At 34.7% G+C, this 21,276-nt stretch overlaps 1 protein-coding gene across 2 annotated transcripts in view; it reads left to right on the top strand.

The window, feature by feature from the left end:
* Positions 1 to 21,276, top strand: part of LOC114023361 (WD repeat-containing protein 19) — an 80,625-nt gene that overhangs the window by 3,038 nt on the left and 56,311 nt on the right. For both annotated transcript variants that reach the window (XM_027835968.1, XM_027835969.1), the window contains exons 3-12: positions 471 to 536; positions 5,358 to 5,483; positions 8,152 to 8,267; positions 10,251 to 10,366; positions 12,867 to 12,947; positions 14,999 to 15,111; positions 16,194 to 16,367; positions 19,389 to 19,459; positions 20,215 to 20,387; positions 20,476 to 20,590. In XM_027835968.1, coding sequence (XP_027691769.1) covers positions 471 to 536; positions 5,358 to 5,483; positions 8,152 to 8,267; positions 10,251 to 10,366; positions 12,867 to 12,947; positions 14,999 to 15,111; positions 16,194 to 16,367; positions 19,389 to 19,459; positions 20,215 to 20,387; positions 20,476 to 20,590 — 1,151 coding nt within the window. The remainder of the gene's footprint in view (positions 1 to 470; positions 537 to 5,357; positions 5,484 to 8,151; positions 8,268 to 10,250; positions 10,367 to 12,866; positions 12,948 to 14,998; positions 15,112 to 16,193; positions 16,368 to 19,388; positions 19,460 to 20,214; positions 20,388 to 20,475; positions 20,591 to 21,276) is intronic.

Here is a 21,276-nt window from a genome sequence, read left to right on the forward strand (position 1 = left end):
CAATTGTATCCGTAAGATTTAAACAGTTCTACAGTGTCATGCTTTAAACTATCCTGCTTTAAACTAAGACCTTTTTTGATCTGGCTTTCTTCTATTTTTCCAGTTTTTCAAATTACTCCCCTTGCTCCATTCAAACTGTGCTAGCAGCTCTTCTCAGTACACAACAACTCATCTCCTGCCCCCGTGCCTTTGCATAAATGATCACTCATGTCTGGAAGGCACTCTATCATTTTTGTCTCCTAGAATCCTTGCTTTCTTTCAAAGCACAAGTACATGCCACCTACTATACAAGGCCCTTCCTACTTCTGTAGGACTCTCTCTCTTAAAATTCCTTAGTACTATTTTGTATATAATTTTTATTTATTTAAATGCATACATAATGTATCCTACAATAGAATGTAAGCTCCCTGAGGGAAGAGACTGTCTCATTTTTTAAAATCTCATATTTTTGTGTTCTAATATCATTTTAGAGCTGATCATACCATAAAAATCTTTGATCGTCATGGTCAAAAAAGAAGTGAAATTAATTTGCCTGGGTAAGTACAAAAAGAGATCCAAAAGTTTTTTTAGCTCTTTTGTTCTTTTCATATGCTTACTATTGAATGCTAACTAAAATGTTTTCTTACAACTACAGTTAAATAGAATTTTATCTGTATCTGCTATTTCATGATTATTTCAGAAGTGATTAAAGTATTTATTAACTATAAATAAAGAATTAAATTTATAAACATGAGAAAGTAAAGTTGTTGTGTATGTGAGTGTGTGATCATGAAAACCCATTTAAAACTGTAGAGAAAAACACTTTTCAACAAAGTGTCTCCCATCCATACATATAAATTATTCAAAATTCCTTGAAAGATAGAACAACAGGACTAACTGTTCAGCAACCCTCTAATTACAAATATTAGGCAAGGCATTAGGCAGAGAGAGACATGCTTGCCAAATGTATTGGCACGAGTCTAAGTTGAAGAGGGATTCCTTGTGGATAGTGAGGTCCTTCAGATATTGAAGTTTGTGAACACCATTTTGCTGATTGCAACATGAGAGAGCCCCCCCGGAATAAATCTGTAATTGCCTAAAGGAATTTGACATAAACATTCACAAAGACTGAATAGATGAAGGGCATCTATTGCCCAAATGAAAACATGCATTTGAATGGACAACCTACAGAATAAATGACCTATAGATGATTTATAGAATGAATGAATGAATGAATGAAGCATTTATTAAATGTTTACTACATGCAAAAACATTGATATAAGCCCTGGGGATATAAATAGAAAAGTTAGAGTATCTGGTCTCAAGGGGCTAACATTCTAATGAGGGAGACCACACACATGGAAAGTTTCTGCTTCAAGTCAAATGGAAAAGTCCCATAGTTCTTAGAGTGAAGCAGCAAAGCAGATCTTAATTCTTCTTCTTTAATGTCATTTCCACTGACAAAATCCTATTCTTTTTCAATGTTGAGCTGTGTGACAACACCAAGCACTTTGGTGCAAGAACTTTCTTTTCTGGGTCTTCAATGGATGAGCTGTAGTAGTTACCAAGCTGCATCTCCATAGGAATAGTGTCCTAGGATTATGGTTATGGGCACTGGGCTGGAAGCATTGCTATTCCCAAAACTCTTGGGTTCAGAATACTGGGCTGTCTCTGTCAGGGTCCAACAGATGATGGTCACGGTGGTGGTGGCACTTGCTAACTCCTGCCTCTCCCTTAAGGTGCCCCATTGCTTCAGCTAGCCTTCCTACCCTCAGAGAGCTCATACATATGTGCATATATATGTGTGTGTGTATTTATGTGCATAGGTAGAGATAGACAACTAGATTGAGAAGGAGAGCAGGCTAGATTGCCATGGAGAAATTGTAAAGTTTCTTTAATGAACCCAAACTTCCCATGAAAGCCTATTTTTTCTTTTTTTTCTTTTTTTTCTATCTTTTTAATAACAAGATTCTATCATACTGAAAAGTATTAGGCAGAAAGACATAAAATACAACCATCTCTAAAGAACTAAAAATCAATATCTCACAGAGGACAATAAAGAAGCAGATAGTGGATATAAGCAGGCCACCAATGAGGCACTCAGAAGAAAAACTGGAGTAGAAAATGACACCAAGAAATTGTATGATTGGAAGAAAAGGCAAAGAATGGCAAATGAACAGTCAGGGTGCTCCCCTAATGTGCTTGAAAGGTCAGGAGACTCAAGGAAGGCCTCTAACACATTATGGCCCCTCTATGGCAGACTTAAAGGACAGCTCATTCAAAATGGGCAGGCATGGATAGGCTGAAATCTGCATCAGCAAAGGGAACTTTGAAATCAATGAGATCAAAGATCCATTTCAGTGTGTATTCATAAAGATGAAGAAATAATAAATGAGAGTATGAAGTAATAAGCCCAATTCCGAAAGTCACACACCAACCATTCTTCTTTATTGTCACACTTCCGTATGTGTTTTTTCATTAAATCATCTGAGGGGCAGCTAGGTGGCGCAATGTATAGAGCACTGGCCCTGAAATTAGGAGGACCTGAGTTCAAATCCAGCCTCAAACCAAGCACTTGACACTTACTAGCTGTGTGACCTTGGTTAAGTCACTTAACCCCAATTGCCTAAAAATAAAAATTAAAAACAAAAGAAATTATCTAATCATTAATTCATCTGTTCAACAAGAATTCAAGGTGTTCTGTGTGTTAGGCATGGAAAATAAAGACAAAAATGATGCAGTCCCTGTACTCAAGAACATTCTATTGGAGGGAAACAAAGTATATACCTAAGTAAAAGCAAAATATATGCAAAAACAACTTGAAGAAAAGGGCACTAGTAACTAGCGATCAGATAGATGACACTATATAGGGGGTGACAATGGAGCTGAATTTTGAAGGCAGCTGGAGATTTTGAGATGAGTAAGTCATACATTCAAGGTATAGGGTCAGCATATATGGATCTGGAAGTTATATGCATAGAGATGATAAATAAACCCATGAGAGCTGATGAAGTTGCCAAGTAAGAAAGTATCTCCTTTTCATCAAGAGAAAAAAAAAAGATCTCAGGACAACTTTGTGGATATACCTACATTTAGAGGGCATGACATGACTTTTGAGCCATCATAGGAGACTGAGGAGCTGTCAGAGCTAAGACTGCAGACACAAAAACCCAGAGAAGAAAAACATCCACTAGGAGAGGATGTTTCAACAATGTCAAATGCTACAGAAAACTCAAGGATTGAGAGAAGTCCATTCAGTTTTATAATAAATGGATCCTTGGCAACTTTAGAAGAGTATTTTCAGTTAAACAAGGCCAGAAGTCAGATTGAAAAGGGTTGCACACTCAAGTAAGAGGAGAGAAAGTATAGGTGATAAATTTAGATAGCTTTTTCAGGAAGTCTGGCTGAAAAAGGAAAGACAAAGGACAGTAGCTTGGGGCAAGGCAGGGTCTAGGGAGGAGTTTTAAGGATGAGGGAGACTTAACCCAGTTTATAGGCAACATGGAAAGAATTAGTAGATAGCAAGACAAGATTACACAAAGAGGGATGATGATCATGAAGATCATCTGCTAGAGAAAACAGAAGGGGACAGGATCAAAGATACAAGTAGAAATGTTGATCATGGCAGGGAGAAGAGCTCCCTCTTCGTCCAAGTATGGACCAAAGAAGGAGATAGTGAGAGGTGATATTAAGGAATTGGGAGATGGGAAGGAGAGAAGTGGAAGCTCACAGTGAATGGCCTCTAATTTTTCAATAAAATTATGAAATGTGATCTTCAGTCGAGGGGGTGCTGTGGATAACCCAAGAAGAGAAGAGATGTGGAACAGCTGATGGCAAGGGGAGTAGAAGAGGAAATCAGTTGGGGAGGAATGAAAAGATAGACTGGCTTGAGTGAGGTTAGATAACCTGAATGTAGAGTGGACCCAGCACAGTTGCATGACTTCTTTTATTCAGCAGCCTGTGAGGAGGATTGGAGGGAACTGATGACAGCAGTAATCCAGGGTTGGGGCTGTCAAGCCATGAACAGCAGTAGGGCAAGGGAGGAAGAGATTAGAGAGCAGAGAATCGTATGCAGTTGAACTGGTGAACTAAAAGGTTGAGTTTGGGAAAGGAAGAGAGCGTAACCAGAACAGAAGTGATTGGTCATAGGATCCTAGTTTTAGAGGTAGAAGAAATCTGAGAGGTCATCTAGTCCAGCCCCTTCATTTTACAGGTGAGGAAATTGAGGACTCTTAGAATCCTTTGTATCCTTTAAAACTGCTGAAATTTTACCTTTCTTCTTATAATCTTTCCTCATCCCCTCCCAACTGCTGGTGCCCTCCCTACAAAATATATACATATGTATATATGTGTGTGTTTGTATATGTAACTTTATTTTGTATATTATATATATATATATTTATGTACATGTTGTCTCCCTAATTAAAATGTAAGCTCCTTGAGGGCAAGGACTATTTCAGGTTTTTTTGTATTCCCAGCCCCTAGCACACTACCCTATAGTATATTATTAAAAAGCTTGTTGAGGGGGAGCTAGGTGGCGCAGTGGTGGCCCTGAATTCAGGAGGACCTGAGTTCAAATCCGGCCTCAGACCAAACACTTGACACTTACTAACTGTGTGACCCTGGGCAAGTCACTTAATCCCAATTGCCTAAAAAAAAAAAAAAAAAAAAAAGCTTGTTTAACTTGTTGAATGATCTAGTGTGAATTAATGAAAGATGTATCTTGATATATATTTTCCCCTAAATCCTTGAGAGAGTTATTTTAAGGATCTAAATTTTAACAGTGTGAAGTTTTTTTTTTAATTTGAACATGCAGTTTTCTTTTAGATGTTAACCAACACTTATATATACAAATATATGTATACATACACATATATAAGTATGTACATACACACACATATATGTTAATATATTCCTTAAAAAAGAAAATCCTAAAATGACAACTGAACAGTCATATAAGAAAGAGAAAGATATAGTAATTAGTTAAACATGAATAGAATAATTAAAAACCATAAAAGTGAAACATACTATACAGCTAGATCCTGATTATACAAACAATAATTAGAAATTCCTTGAGAATAATAACTATCTTGTTTTTGCCTTTATATTCTCAGCACCTAAAAGCAAATGTTTATTTAACTTATTGAAATGGTATTACAAGGAAAATTGAACTGTGCTCTCTCATATGGAATAATTACATTACATAAGAAATAAATAGTTTTTTCTCCTAAAAAAAAGTTTTACCCTTGCAAAATGACTCATTCTCCAGGTGGAATATCCACAAACAAATGGGCTTTGGGATAAAAACTTTACAGACAATTTATTATCATTCTCTAGTTGTGTTTATGGTTAACCATTTGTTTCCTCTTTTTAAAAAGTAACTGTGTTGCTATGGATTGGGATAAAGAGGGAGATACCCTAGCAGTAGTTTCTGAGAAATCTAGTTCCATCTATTTATGGGATGCCAATACAAATAAAATCAGCCAGTTGGACAGTGGCATGAGGTAAGGATGACTTTTTATTTGTAAAAATTTTACTTAAGAGTTTATAATTATTCTGATTTTTATTTTGACAGTATCATATATTTTAAATGCCCTATATGTGGATATTGACTATGTTTTCCCTAATTTTTATTTTTAATGTACTTTTTTAAAAAGTAAGATATATTCTTATAATCAGAACATTTTCTGGCAGATGCTGTTCTTTTGTCAGTTGGTTTGGCTAAACTATTTTTCTTTACTATAGGGAAAGATCAGTGGTGAGGGGAGAAATTAGCAAAAAATAACCGTAGTCTAAAATACAAAATATACAAATAAAAAATTTTAAGTAAAATATGTAGCTATTCATTATAAAAGAAAAAGTATTGGTTCAAGTAAAACATGTAGTAGTACAATATTAGCTAAGAGAGGCAGTGTTGCATAGTGGATAGCAGGCTGACCTTGGAGTTAGAAAGACCTAGGTTCAAATCCCACCTCTTACACATACTAGTTGTGTGACCCTGGGCAAGTCATTTAACTTATATCTGCCTATAAAAGCATTAAGTTGAAGAAAAAGTGGAAATCTGTTATTTCCTCACCAGAACTCCCTACACCAATAAAAGCACAGGTCTAGTAAAAACAATGTAAAACCAATAAAAAAAAAAAAACCTGAAACCCTGATATTACTGACTCTACAAGAATTGAGAAAAAGTTGCCTGTCTAATATTTTGCAAAACAAGTACACATTGAATAACATTTTTAAAATTAGATGAATTGTTCTCCCAATTTTGTTCTTTTCAGAATTTGAGAATGTGAGTATTCTGTTTTTATCACTGTATTACATCTGATTTACTTAGTATGTGAAATTGTACTGAAATCTGGACTCTGAGTTGCAAGTTACCTTAGAGGTAATATAATCCAACTTCCTATTCAGGGCAGGGATACCTTCCCAATGTATAGCATGGAACAGTGTGTATCATCTCTGACAGATAGCTGTATACACACTTTGTTTGAATGCCTTGGAAGCATTGTAGCAAAATCCAAATAGCAATGGATTTAGAGTCAGGGGACCTGTGTTTGAATTTCAACATAGTTGTTTGCTATCTGCATGACCTTGTACAAGTCAGCTAACGTGTCTTGAGGCACAGTGAGAGTTGGATGTGCAAGCTATCTTCCATCTCTAAATCCTGTGACCTCAAGAAAAGAAAAGCTCCCTAAATCCTGTTGATGCCTCTTTTATTCTTATGTGGAGCCAAAAATCTGCCTCTTTGTGACTTCTACCTCTTGTTTCTATTCCAGCCCAAGTCAATTTTAGCAGAGGATAGCTACCATGTCTCCCCTTTGTCGTCTTTTCTCCAGTCTGCGTTTTCCCATACCTTCATGTCTCTTCTTCGACATTTCTGGGGTTATATCATGGTACTTAGAATTGGAAGGGACCTCAGTGGCCATCTGATCTAGCTTTGTCATTTTACAGATCAGGACCCTGAGACTTGAAGAGGGCAAATGACTTGGCAAAGGTCACATGAGTAGTAAGTAACAAAGCCAAGATTTGAACCCAGGTCTTCTGATTCCAAATCCAGGACTCTTCTACACAGCTCTTCAGTTGCTCAAGTCAACATAGGCACTTCCACAAGTATCTGTGTTGCAAAAACATAATATTGTCCATGTATTTTTTAACTTATTTTATCTATTTCTATCCTGTCTTCCCAGGTTAAACTTTTAAAAGAATTATAAATGAGATGGAAAATTTACTTTCTTCTTCTTAAATGAAAGTGCTTTTCAAAAATTAAATAGATGATCATTAAGAGAAAAAAGGAAGAAGAGAGGCTAAGAACATAGATAATCTCCCACCTAGATTACTAATCCTATATAATGAAATTGACTATGCAAAACACACATTTGGTTTTCAGTCATCCCACTCATGCTGTAAAACTATCTTTAATCATAACTCATGTTGAAGCGAAGGTCAGATCTTGGTATTGCTTTCAAACCAACAAAAACAGATTTTTCTTATACATGAAAATAATATTAAAACTATTAGTATATTAGTCCAAGTAGCAGCTGCACCCTCAAAATTTACCACACCCTTAATATGAGATCTCTTTGAAAAGATTTAAAGATATGCACCAAAAATACTTTTAATTACAGTTTTTATTTTATTTTATTATTTTGTTATTATTTTATTTTTTTTGTATAAACCAGATTTAAAGAAAATAAAACCTACATCTAAACCAATATAATAATTTGATTGACATTTTTATAAATGCAGTGACACAGATTAAATCAAAACTTGCTACCATTTAGAAAAAGGAAATACATACACATGTATATGATGTATTTGCTGCCAATTAAAACTTAAAATCATGAATATTTTATAAATCATGTGTTATCCTCTCCTACTTCTAATTATTTGTAATATAACCAGAACAGTGTATCTATCATATTCACATGAAATTTGAAGTACCACCATGAAATGAAATGTACAGTCTTTTCAATTACTAACTGAACCTCAGGTCAATTGTCTGCTTTTCTAGTATATTTTTTAAGTTTATGATTCTCTTATCCTGAAGGAATAAGATATAATTTGGTAATCAGCCTTCCAAGTCAGATAACAAAAATTCCTAATGAAATAATTTTAACTTATTTAAAGATTATTACTATGAATATCCTTCATAGTTATGTTTAAATATTGCAGAGATCAAATGTCTTTTCTTCTCTGGTCAAAATATGGAGCATTCTTAGCTGCTGGAACCGTTAAGGGAAATTTGCTTATATATAATCGTCAGACTTCTAGAAAGATCCCTGTCCTTGGTAAGTTGTAACTAGAAATATATTAAATCTTGCAAAGCACTCTATGGCATTGTAGATTTTACCTCTCCAAAGCTATATCCCATAATATATGACTATTTGGCCCTCCAGACCTGAGGCCAGTACAAAGGCATGAGATGCGTGTGCTCAGTGGTCTAGCCCAGCTGGCCTTTGCACTGTTCTTTACACAATACTCTTGTCTCCTGACTCCATGCCTTTGTGATAGCTATCCACCATGCCTAGACTGCACTTCCCTCTTACATCAACCTTCAAAAATCCTAGTTCTCTTTAAAATTCTACTCAAGTGCCACCTTCAACATAAAATCTTTCTTGATCTCCCGCACTACATTGTCTCCAACCTAAATTACTTTGTATTTACTTTGTAGCTGCTGATACATGTACCTTTTGTCTCCTGTGATAGCATAGAAACTCCTTGTGAGGCTGGGACTGTTTGTTTTTATCTTTTTTATCTTCTGCACAGTACCTGACACATAGTAGGCGCTTAGTAAGTGCTTATTGATTAATCGATTAGCACCTGCAAACAAAAACAGGTCTCGTAATCCTATCCTCATCTCAACTGTAACACAAAGAAACACTAACCCTCTACCCCAGAGTCACCTAGGCTATTCATTTGGGTTATTCCTTGGGTATCCCCTTTGGAAGCAATGAGCAGAACCAACAATTTGGTATCCCTCTGAGTAGAATGAATAGTTCCAGACCTCAAACACTACTCAGCTCCTCATCATTTTGTGCCCTTCCTGTCCCATCTTAACCCACCATCACCACCTTGAGCTTTAAGCTCTAGGATAATCCATTTGGAAAGTGGGTAAAGGAAGGTTTTCTAAGGATCTAGAATTATGTAAGCTAAATATGTCGTATGGTCTAAAATCCTCCATATTTTTCCTGATCTGTAATGGAATCTATAATGGAAACTTTTGATTTTACTTCTGACCATACAGACATTTTAAATGGTTAAGGTTTTTTCCTTTTTTTTTTTTAATAATCACTCCAGTGGCATCTATTTTATAATTCCAGGGAATTAATGAGGGAGACAGGGACAGTGGTTATTTTATCTATGTGAGTGGTATACATGCCATGGACTGTCAGTATTTGTTGTTTTTAGGCTTATCACAGGGCAACTCTTCATTTACGCAGGCATTATCGATTTCTCTTACATGAGCCGGTTTAACAGGTGTTCATTAAGTGCAGCAGAGCGGCATGGCAAAAAGAGTTTGGATGAAATAAGTAAAAGTGACCAGTAAGAGCTGGTCTACAAACCACAGAGACCTAGATTCAAATCCTGCTTGACACACATTGGTTGTTTTATTTAGAATAAGTCCCTTAACCTCTCAGTGCATTAGGCATCTCTCTAAGATTGTAAGTCCTGCATTGGGAGAGGAGTTTCCTCATCTTAGAGCTCCCTACACCAATGAAATCACAGGTCTTGTCCCTATCCTTAGCCTTATCATTTGGGTACATGACACCAAACTAGGTGATAATGGAGGTTACAGAGGAAGTAATAGACATGTTCCTTGAGAAATTGCTTGACATCTTCTGGCAACTTGCATTGCAATGAATTTAACTGCAGTATTTATTTCTCTTAGAAGTAAATTCATATAACAGAATACTAGTAAAATATGACCAAAAATTGAATATCATTTTGATATTAGGGTTAGATTTCATATCCATATAACAAATATTAGCATTGACTCAATTACAATCATCAGACTTCAGAAAGAGTTCCTATTCTCTGTAACTTGTGATTGAAATGTATTAAATGTAAACAATATGCTTCATTATGGCTATTAAGTGCCATTACAAGAATGGCAACATACCAGCTTCATAAGAATGTCTTGATTTCTTCTCTATTAATCCAGTTTTCAGTGTTCTGCTTAAGCTTTCATTCAGATTCATTGCCATTAAGGATTTTGGTTGTGTTTCGTTGAAAAAAAATATGTGTCTATGCTAAGACTGTTTGCTTTTCAGGTAAACACACTAAGCGGATCACATGTGGCTGTTGGAGTTCAGAAAATCTACTGGCATTGGGAAGTGAAGATAAAATGATAACAGTTAGTAATCAGGAAGGTGATACCATAAGACAGGTGATGCAAATTTTCCCCATCATTAAAAACTTAGTCCATATAACCAATATACAAAATTTTACATTTCTCCTATGAACCAAAGTTGTTCTACTCTGGCAAAATATGAATATTAAATTTATTTTCTGTTAAATGCATATTGAAAATATCACAAATACTTTATTTGTTAGAATGGGGTTTTTGGTATTATACTAATTCAAATATTGTTCCCCTCTTACTTCATCTCAGCAACATTTGAAAAGGATTACCTTCTTTATGGTTGTATCCTGACAGTGGATTTGGAGATTATTTTAAGATAAACTTGTAAATGTATATACAGATTTTCTAACCTCTCCTAATAATTTATATTCCATGTTTAGTGCCATCATTTATTTCATTTTTCTGACACCTCACATCCATTAAAATTCCAGGTTTTAATTTAATTGGATTCTTTGGGGGATAATACATATTGGGAAACAAAAATTAAAAAAAAAACAATTTTCAGAATTAAATGAGTTAACCACCCTTCTGTAATCAAGAATTCACTTTATTCAGAATGCATGCTATCTTGGGGTTGGAGGAGGGATGAGTTGGGGAGAAAATTTGGAGCTCAAAATCTTATGGAAGTGAATGTTGAAAACTAAAAATAAATAAATTAATGAATCTCAAAAAAAATTCACTTTAGGCCTCAGAACAAATAGAATCTGGACCTATAAGTTTGTTGATAGAACTCCCAGATGAAGAAATTCCCTTTATTTATAAAAGTGTATACCTTCTCTGATTCTTAAAATTACCTAGACCATTGAGCAGTTAAGTGATAATTGAACTGAACTAGATAGAGTAGAACAAACATGGTTAAGAGTCAAGTAAAACACAAGATACAAATGGAAATAGTAAGAGAACACTCAGCTATTTTAAATGAGTTCAATTCTCCTGGCCCAGATGAATTGTACCTGAAGGTACTGAAAGAATTCATAGATATGATTGTAGAATTATTGTTAGTAAACTTTTATGAATCATGGAAAGCTACTCAAATACTTGAATACAGAGAGATGTCATAATTTAAAAAAAAAGAATTTCATAAATTACAAAGCAGTAAAGATGACATCCATTTCCAGAAATATATTAGAACGGATTATTTTTAAAAAATGGTTTTTCAACACATAAAAGTCAATCAGGCATTACCAAACACTAACTTAAGTTCATTAAGAATAGGTCTTTCCAAACTCATAAAATTTCCTTTTTTGATATTATGATCAGAAGAATTCCTTAGAAATAGCAAGGCATTTAGCAAAGTTTGTCATGCTATCCTTGTGGAAAACATGAAGAAATAATAAATGATAAATGATAACAGTTAGGTGGCTTTGTAACCCCAGAAGTGTTGGTTAATTGATCTATGTCCACCCCATTCCTAGTGGTGGGCTTATCACTGATTCTGATGCTTCCAAAAGTTAGCTGTCTGTCCCATCTTTCTTTCAAATTTGATAAGCTTGCCATAAATCTGTATTTTCATCCAAGTTATTCAATAAATATTTTTTTAACAAAATAGGGCCAAGAATAGAGTTCTGTGACATTCATTAGAGCCCTCCCTACAGATTGAGATTGGTCGTTATTCTTTTGGCTTGATCATTCAATCAGTTATGAATCCACTTTACTATGCTATCTCTCCATCTTGTACATGAAATTTAATGAGAAGCTTTCACTTAATTCAACAAGTATTTACTGAGTGCCCACAATGTATGTGCAATACACTATGCTAGGGACTGGGTATCAAAACAAAAATGAAAAATGGGCCCTGTTCTCAAAGTCCCAAGCTTTAGGATTCTGTACCCCTCAGCATCTTGCTAGCTGTCCTCTGGATGCCTATTCATTTTAAACTGTGCCACCTAAAACTGAACATAATACTCCAAATATAGTCTAATCTTTGCAAAGCACACGGAGACTATTCCTTTTGTTTATCTGAACACATCGTTTTTTTAATGCAGTCTAAATAACTTTAGTTCTTTGGCAGCTGTAGCAAACTTTTGAGTTTAGAGTCTTCTAAAAGCCCTAAATCTTTTCCATGTGAATTGGGGCTTGGGATTTTTAAAAATTTTAAGTGCAGGATTTTACATTTGTTCCCATTAAATTATAGCTTATTGATTATAGCCTATTTTTCCTGCCTATTCAGATTTTGAATCCTAGTTTTTCTCATTCAGCATATTAATTAGCCCTCTAGTTTTGCATCAGCCACAAATTAGATTAGTATGCCTTGTATGTCTTCAAGTCATTGAAAAAGTGAATTGAGCCTAATCTTGAAGGCAGAAATAGAGTGTCAGAAATGAAGAGAAAAAGTATTCTGAGCACAGGATACGAAGTATGCAACGTCCTAGAGAAGAGAATTATTAAGATCAGGGTGTGGGGGGAGACAGTAATCAGACTGACAGGGCCAGAGCAGAAGTAACCATGACCATATCCAAAAATGAAGTAAATCCATGTTGGACTTGATCACCAGTCATAAGTTGTTTTCATTTTTATTTTATAGACTCCAGTCCGATCAGAGCCTAGTGATATGCAGTTTTCAACAATGAAGACTGATGACAGAAACTCTGCTTCTGAAAGCACAGTAAGTATTCAGAACCAAGTCTATATTCAAATCATCTTGGTGCTTCTGTAGAGTTTAAAAATATAGCACCATGTGTGCTAAAAAAAAAATGCTGTTTAATAAGAATGTATATGTATAGCCTATATCAGATTGTCTTGGGGAGGGTGGTAGGGAGGAAGGGTGAGAAAAATTTTAAACTCAAAAGCATATGGAAGTGATTGTTAATAAATCAAAATAAATTAATAAAAAAAATTTTTAATGCTTAAAAAACCCTAAAAATGATGAGTATGGAAGGGCCCCCTTAATATGATAAAAAGTGGACATCTAAAACCAAAATCTAGCATTATTTGCAGTGGAGAAATATTAGAAAACTTTCCTAATAAATACAGGGTAAGGCAAGAATGTGCTATCTTGTCTCTATTATTTAATAATTCCTGAAATACTAGTGATAGTAGTAACCAGAGGAAATTAAAGGCATAACATCAACAAAAAGGAAACAAAATCATCCTTATTTATAGATATGATAAAACTCCAGAAAATCAGCAAATGTAATCTAATTAAAACAATTAATAGCTTCAGCATAGCAGAAGAATACAAAGTCCACAAAAATAAATCCCAGGCATTCAAGAAGTACCAGAGGTGCCTGTCAAGAACCTATCAGCAGGGGCAGCTAGGTGGCGCAGTAGAGAGAGCACCGACCCTGCAGTCAGAAAGATCTGAGTTCAAATCCTGTCTCAGACCAGACTCTTGACACTTACTAGTTGTGTGACCCTGGGCAAGTCACTTAACCCCAATTGCCTCGCCAAAAAAAAATAAACAAATCTATCAGCAATACTTCACATAAATTACACAAATATCAGAAGAGTTTTCTGTAGTACTGCAAACTGCTACTAACCTTTAGTGGAAATGGATGACATTTTCTTAATAACTACTAAGAAGCCAGGCCAGATCATTTAGGGACATGCTGTTTTAATGTAAACTTTCATTTTGGTATTTTTTGAGGGGAGGTAATAAGGTGAAGTGACATGCCCAGTGTCATACTTAGTCACCTTAGTGTGAACTTTGTTTATTTGCCCCTGGTCTGGTTCTGTAGCTATAGTAGGAGCAAAAATCCCCCTTGTTCCTGGGGATGGGAGAACCATTATGTGCAAATATAATTATCTATATCACAGAGCATTAATGACATCTTTCATTTAAAAAAACATTCCAGGGGCAGCTAGGTAGTGTAGTGGATAGTGTACTGGCCCTGAAGTCAGGAGGACCTGAGTTCAAATGCGGCCTCAGACACATAATACTTCCTAGCTGTGTGACTCTGGGCAAGTCACTTAATTCCAATTGCCTCACTGAAAAAAAAAAAAACGAAACATTGCAGAAAGTTGACTTTGGTATGTATGATAAAGTATCTTAGATATGATTAAAGTCTTTCCAAAGTACATTAGTGCAATATATTTTGTATTAATGTTGTTTAATATCTTATGTGACTAATTGTAGGATTTAGCACACAGAAATCATATTCCTCTTTGTTGTTGTTGTTTGTTTGTTTGTCCTTCATTCTCAAAGAGGACTTTGACATCAGGGAGGTGATGCCATGACATGCAAGTGAATTAGATTTAAGTGAGGAAAGGCTGTGCAAAGTCACCAGTCATATTCCTGTTTATATTCTTCACAGACATACATTTTGTCAGTATAGGTATTGCCTCCACCAAAGTCAATCACAACTCCCCAGTGACTTGGTTAGACAGTCTACAAATTGCCATAAGTGAAAAATGTACCATCATAAAGCCAATTTGGTGATGAATCTCTCTGACCTTAGCTAGGCTGGGTCATGAACAACTGATGCACCAAATGGTCCGTTGCTGGGACCATTCTCTGGGCCTTTTCAGCCTGGCAGGATCTGCCAGAGCAACTCTTCTTCTGGCATAGCCTTCAGGAGTCAAGGTCACTATACTGCAGTCACTATATTACAACAAAATGCTGGTGAAGGATACTAGATTCTACTGTATAAATAGCATTCGTCTTTTTCACGAAGCACTGTGCCTTCTGTCTCACTCTGTTTTTTATTTTGTTGGTAGATAAGTGTGGTGGTTGGCAAGAAAACTTTATTTCTTTTCAATCTGAATGATCCAGATAGCCCAATTGATCTAGAATTTCAGCAGCGCTATGGCAGCATTGTTTGTTACAGTTGGTAAGTACAAAAGTTTTAAAGAGAAAGAGAAGTTCATGTCTTTTTCTAAATTAGTTATAGCATTTCATTTTCATTTATATGTTTTCATTCATTTTCATACATATGTCTATTTGTAAAATTAATATCTTCAGGATTATAAAATATTTTTGAGTAGTAAAGCCTGCATTTTAAAAATTATTTTCAAGTCTCTCTTGATTCTAATCTATCCTCCATATAGCTGCTAAAATGATTTTCCTTAAGAATAGGTCTGACCATGTCACTCTCCTGCTAAACTCCAACAGCTACCTGTTGCCTTTAGGCTCAAAAACACACTCATCTGTGTGACTTATAATGCTTTCACAACATTAGCTGAAATGAATTTTTCTGACTTTGTTATACTTAACACTTCTTCCCATACTCAGAACTTCAGCCACACTGGCCTGCTTGCTCTTTCTCACACACTATATCCCACCTTCCATCTCTGTTCCCTTGCACTGGCTGTCTGCCACACCTGGAATGCAAGTCTTCTTCACTTCTCCTCTGTAGAAGTCCTAGTTTCCTTCAAAGCTCACACTTGGGGGCAGCTAGGTGGCACAGTGGATAGTGCTCTGGCCTTGGAGTCGGGAGGACCTGAGTTCAAATCCAGCCTCAGACACTTAACACTTACTAGCTGTGTGACCCTGGGCAAGTCACTTAACCCTGATTGCCTCACCAAAAAAAAAAAAAAGCTCAATCTCAGCCTTCAACATGAAACCTTTCTTGATTCTTCCCCAGCTGCTTCCCCCACATTGCCTCGTATAAATTTTGTGTGTGCTTTTTAGATGTACATGTTATCTTCCCTCATTCAAGTACAAAATCATTGAGGGTAGGGACTGTTACATTTTGTCTTTGTTTCCCTAACACCTGGCACAGTACCCACTCATAGTAGGTTCTTACATGCTTTTTGATTGATTAATTCTATAATTATCTATTTAAAGGGCATTTACTGGTTTATCAATAATAATGTTAGTCCCCAAACTGTCAAAAATTTAGCTACAATTGCTTTTAATTTGACAAATCGATCTATTATCTTTTTATTACATTGCCATTTGTGTTGCTTACAGGTATGGAGATGGCTATATAATGATTGGTTTCTCACGGGGAATTTTTGTTGTCATTTCGACTCATATTCGAGAAATTGGTCAAGAGATCTTTCAGGCTCGGAACCACAAGGATAACTTAAGTAGTATTGCAATATCACAGTCCCTTAACAAAGCTGCTACATGTGGGGACAACTGGTAAGTTATATATTTAAATCATTTTAAAAAAAAAAAAAGGAATGAGCAAGATATTTTTTTTTAATCTAGCAGGAACAAGCATCTGTTTGAAATTGTGCAAGATGAATTTGCAGTAGATCAAATCTGCCTGGTTCTTCATCTTTCTTCCTCAGTGCTCTGTATCCAAAGAACAAGAAAATTATTCTGTGGGATAGATCTTAAACTAGAAATTGGGATGGCATATGGTGAGAGAGAGATAGGCATCTACTGTACCCTAAAGGAAGCCTAAAGGAAGGAAGAATAAATAATGACTAAACTGTCAAATTTGAAAAGCTGGGACAAAAATAGTGTCATAGCAAATATAGGACATAGGAGAAGGAGCTGAGTTAGTGAAAGGAATATCTGATTACATTAAATTAACTCTAGCACCCAAGAATGATTGCTTTTACCATTCAGAGACACTCCGACGTTAGAGTTGAGAACTTTTTTTGAATTATTACTCCTCAATTTGCTCTTCTTAAACATTTTTTAAATTCTGAATTTAACAAACACCAAATAAAATGAGCATCTCAATTTGCAAAATAAAACTGAAAGAGGGGATTGTACATGAAACCCACAACACTATTACATACATCTTGCTTTTCCTTACAAGTACATATTAAATTCAACATGTAAGTTTCAAAGCTGGCATGCTTGTCTGCATTTCCTTCTAACCTTCCTTCCTTTCTTTTTTTTGGGGGGGGGTATAAATCTATCACTACTCATCTCACCCTCTCACCTCATCCACCCAAATTAAAGCAAAAGAAAGAAAGAAAGACAAAACCTTTATAACATATATGCACAATCAAATAGAATATTTCCATATTAGTCATGTCCAAAAATGTGTGTCTCATTTGGTACCTTAAGTCCATCACTTTTCTCTCAGCTCGTAGGTAGCATGTCTTTAGTCATCAATCTTCAGGGGTCATGGTTGGTCATTATCGTTGATTAGAGATTTTAAGTCTTTTCGTTGCAACATGGTTGTTATTGTATATATATTTTTCTCCTGTGTCTGCTCAGTTCTTTCTACATTAATTTATATAAGTCTTCTAAGGTTTCTCTGAAACCATTCCTTTTGTCATTTCTTACTATGCAATAATATTCCATTATATTCATATACTATATTTTTTCAACCATTTCCCCAAATGATAGGTAACCTCTTAGCTTCCAGTTCTTTGCTATAACAAAAAGTCACTACAAATATTTTTGTTTAGATGGATCTTCTTCCTCTTTCTTTAATGTCTTTGGAGGTATAAGTTTAGTAGTGGTATAGCCAGGCCAAAGGGTTTGCACAGTTTAGTAACTCTTACGGCATAGTTCCAAATTTCTTTCAGTAAAAGCTGAACCAATCTACCCTTCCGCCAACAGTGAATTTCACTTAATTTTGACTTGGTAAGACTTAATTTTCTCATCTATAAAATATGGATAATAGTATTTGTACTACTTATCTCACAAGGTTAGTGTGAAAAAAGTTTTATAAATATTAATTCATTTCTATTCAATACACATTTATTATGTACCTACTATGTGCTAGGCCCTGTACATAGCACTATTGTGTGCTATGTGTGAGTTATTATTATTGCCACTTTCTTAGAAACTCTTGCCATACATTTTACATATTTTGTGATTGGAAAATCCCTGAAACTTTCATTTCTTCATTGAATTTGCTTTTTAATTTGTTTTTTATCTTTGGTTATCAAGATATGTGAAACAGAAATTCCGGGGTATAAACATCTGAGTTATAGTTTAGCAGCACACTTTTTTAATAATACTATCAAGTAACGAAAATGCTGGATATCGTCCTAAAATACATTTGGTTAAATTTTTACATTAAATCTTGTGATAAAATCTCTTTCAGAATTGTTATGAATTAACAGTACCTAGTACATTTATATGTTGATGTCATAAAATCATAGAATCATGGCATTTTCAAGTTCTTTAAAATTTTGTCTCTTATTTGTACATGGAATATGTGTATCAACTGTCAGTGATACATATTTCTTAGATTATACTTCCAGTAAAATGATAATTGCTTCTTCTGGTTCTTATGACTAACTAGATCTGTAAGGTTGGAGGATGAACATAGAAGCATAGTCTTCAGTTGTGGAATGGGAAAAATAGCTTGCCTCTGACCTTCTGGTCATGTCCTAATCAATTCTGCTAATACAGGTACTGATGTTCACAATGGTCATGATTGTGTAGGTGGATAAGAAATAAAATAGGTACATTTACCTTTACGTTGAGTACGTTTACTTTTTAGAAATACATTAACTTCTATAACACTAGAATCCTGTTTAGTGCATGAAATGAAAGAGTTATGGGGGCAACTAGGTGGCACAGTGGATAGAGCACTGGCCCTGAAATCAGGAGGACCTGGGTTCAAATCTGGCCTCAGACCAAACACTTGACACTCACTAGCTGTATGACCCTGGGCAAGTCACTTAACCCCAATTGCCTAAAAAAGAAAAAAAAAACAAAAAAAACAAAAAAAAATGAAAAAGTTAACACATGTTTCAAAATGTTAGAAATTTATTCCCAGGGAAGACTTAAATAAATCCAGCATTTTAATAATAAATAAACATCTAAAGTGATTGGTGATCTATTTTATTTTGTTAGAAGATGCATCTTCATTTTATGGGTCTTAGTAATAGTGATAGTATTAATAACAAAGACATTTTAAGGAACGAATGTTGAGATTCATTGAGACTATGAGTTAACAGAACTTGACCTAACTAGACGGATCTGAAAGAAATGGTTTACTAAAATAGCCCCATAGAACATGGGGCTGGTATTTCAAAGATTCTACCTCCATCATTGCCCGTATCAAATTCATTGTGCCAAATCTAACCATGTTTACTTAGACTGAATCTATTTTTGGAAATATGATGGTAATATGCTTTTTGTATTTAGTGACTCCATTTGTTTCCTTAAATCAAGTTCCGTTTGGAATTTTCCATTTTTAAAATATTAGATGAAACTAATAATTTTTATTTTGTTTTTCAGCATTAAAATCCATGACCTCTCAGAACTAAAAGAAATGTATGCTATAATAAACCTGGATGATGAAAATAAAGGTATTCTATGAATGTCTAAAACAGATTAACACTGAATGTATTTACTTAACAGATAATAGTATAGTGTTTATTATTTTAATATTTTTATTTATTACAGGAAGTTTGAGATATAATATCCCATACCTTTCACTAGATGCTGAATTTGCATTACTTGTATTTATTTTGAATTTGAATGATTATTTGAATTTTCATTACTTGTATTAATTAATTTGTATTTGTATAATTAATTAATGCTACTTAAATTGAACTGAAGAAGTCCACATGTTTAAAATATTTATCATGGATTTTATTATAGTTCATTTGACAGCCAGCTGACAGTAGATAGAGTGCTGGACTTGTTCACATCCTTAGTTCAAATACTGCTTTACACATTAGTTAGGTGACCCTGGGTAAGTCACATAATGTCTTTTGGATTCAGTTTGTCATCCAATAAATGCAGAGTTTGAACTGGATGACTTCTCGAAGATCCCTTCCAACTCTAAATCTATGATCTGTGTGATCTGTTTTTACAAATGCAAAAATGTACTTTCCACTTTTATTGGATGTATATTCTATATATTCTGTGTGACACTAGCTGGTACAATTTCTACTCTAAAAATAATTACCATAGGCCAAGTAAAAAAATTTATTTATACTATTAAACAAAATGTTTTTAAATTTACCTTTCCCCCTCTGAAACACTGAAATAAATATAATTTGTAGAACTTTTTGTTCATTATTTAATTATAGTTCACTTTTGAAAAAAATCATTTCAGGGTTGGGTAGTCTATCTTGGACAGATGATGGCCAGTTGTTGGCGGTATCTACTCAAAGAGGCTCACTCCATGTTTTCCTGACCAAACTTCCTGTTCTTGGGGACAACTGCAGCACACGGATTGCATATCTCACCTCTCTCCTTGAAGTGACAGTAGCCAACCCTGTTGAAGGAGTATGACAAATATGTTACTTTAATTTTATTTATAGACAAACTCAAAGTAATTAGAGTAGCTTATTTACAATGACTGCTTTTCTCGTAGGAGCTACCCATCACAGTTTCTGTTGAAGTGGAGCCCAACTTCTTAGCTATAGGTCTTTATCATTTGGCTGTGGGAATGAACAATCGAGCTTGGTTCTATGCACTTAGAGAGGACAGTAAGTCTAAATCTGGTTTTGTTATTTAAACTCTTTATATCTATCACCTCTGATAAATGTATTGGTATTCCCTAATAAAGCATTGTATACTGAGTGTTGACTCAGAGATGAAGAAGATTTGAGCTTCGTGGGCAGCTTATCAATAAGTATATGAGGCACGGTGGAGGAAAGTTCCTTTTCTCTTTTTTAGCTTCATGACAATACATATAAATATGTATTTCCTTTCCTTAGCTTAAAAGGTTTTGAACATCATAAACCTAATTTTCATAATTCCTGAGACAACTTTCTTTTTTGCTTCAGTGCTCTTTTGACTTTTTTTCTTCAAATATTGGAAATTGACAGAAAAAAATGACATTCTATCCATTCACACACTTCCTCACAGGAGATTATATGTTAATCAGTCAGTCATAGAGCATGACAGAGTATGATTCTACTCAAGTAGCAAATGGCATTAAGTTTTCACTATGCTGTTCCTAGTGTTTACATATGAGAATTTATTTTACGTTTGTATCTTATGTGAACTTCCGTGGATGTCATTATTCCAAATTCACATAGCGACTAAAATTTCCTGAAAAAACTGGAAGAAAATTTCAAGGTTTAGAAGAGTTTTGAAATGTTTATAATTAATTTTGATTTAAATTTTAATTCATTAATTAGTTAGTTTGAACTTTTTTCAGAACTTATAT

This window comes from Vombatus ursinus, unplaced genomic scaffold (assembly GCF_900497805.2).
Source record: "Vombatus ursinus unplaced genomic scaffold, bare-nosed wombat genome assembly UNPS02014818.1, whole genome shotgun sequence".
Classification (NCBI taxonomy): domain Eukaryota; kingdom Metazoa; phylum Chordata; class Mammalia; order Diprotodontia; family Vombatidae; genus Vombatus; species Vombatus ursinus.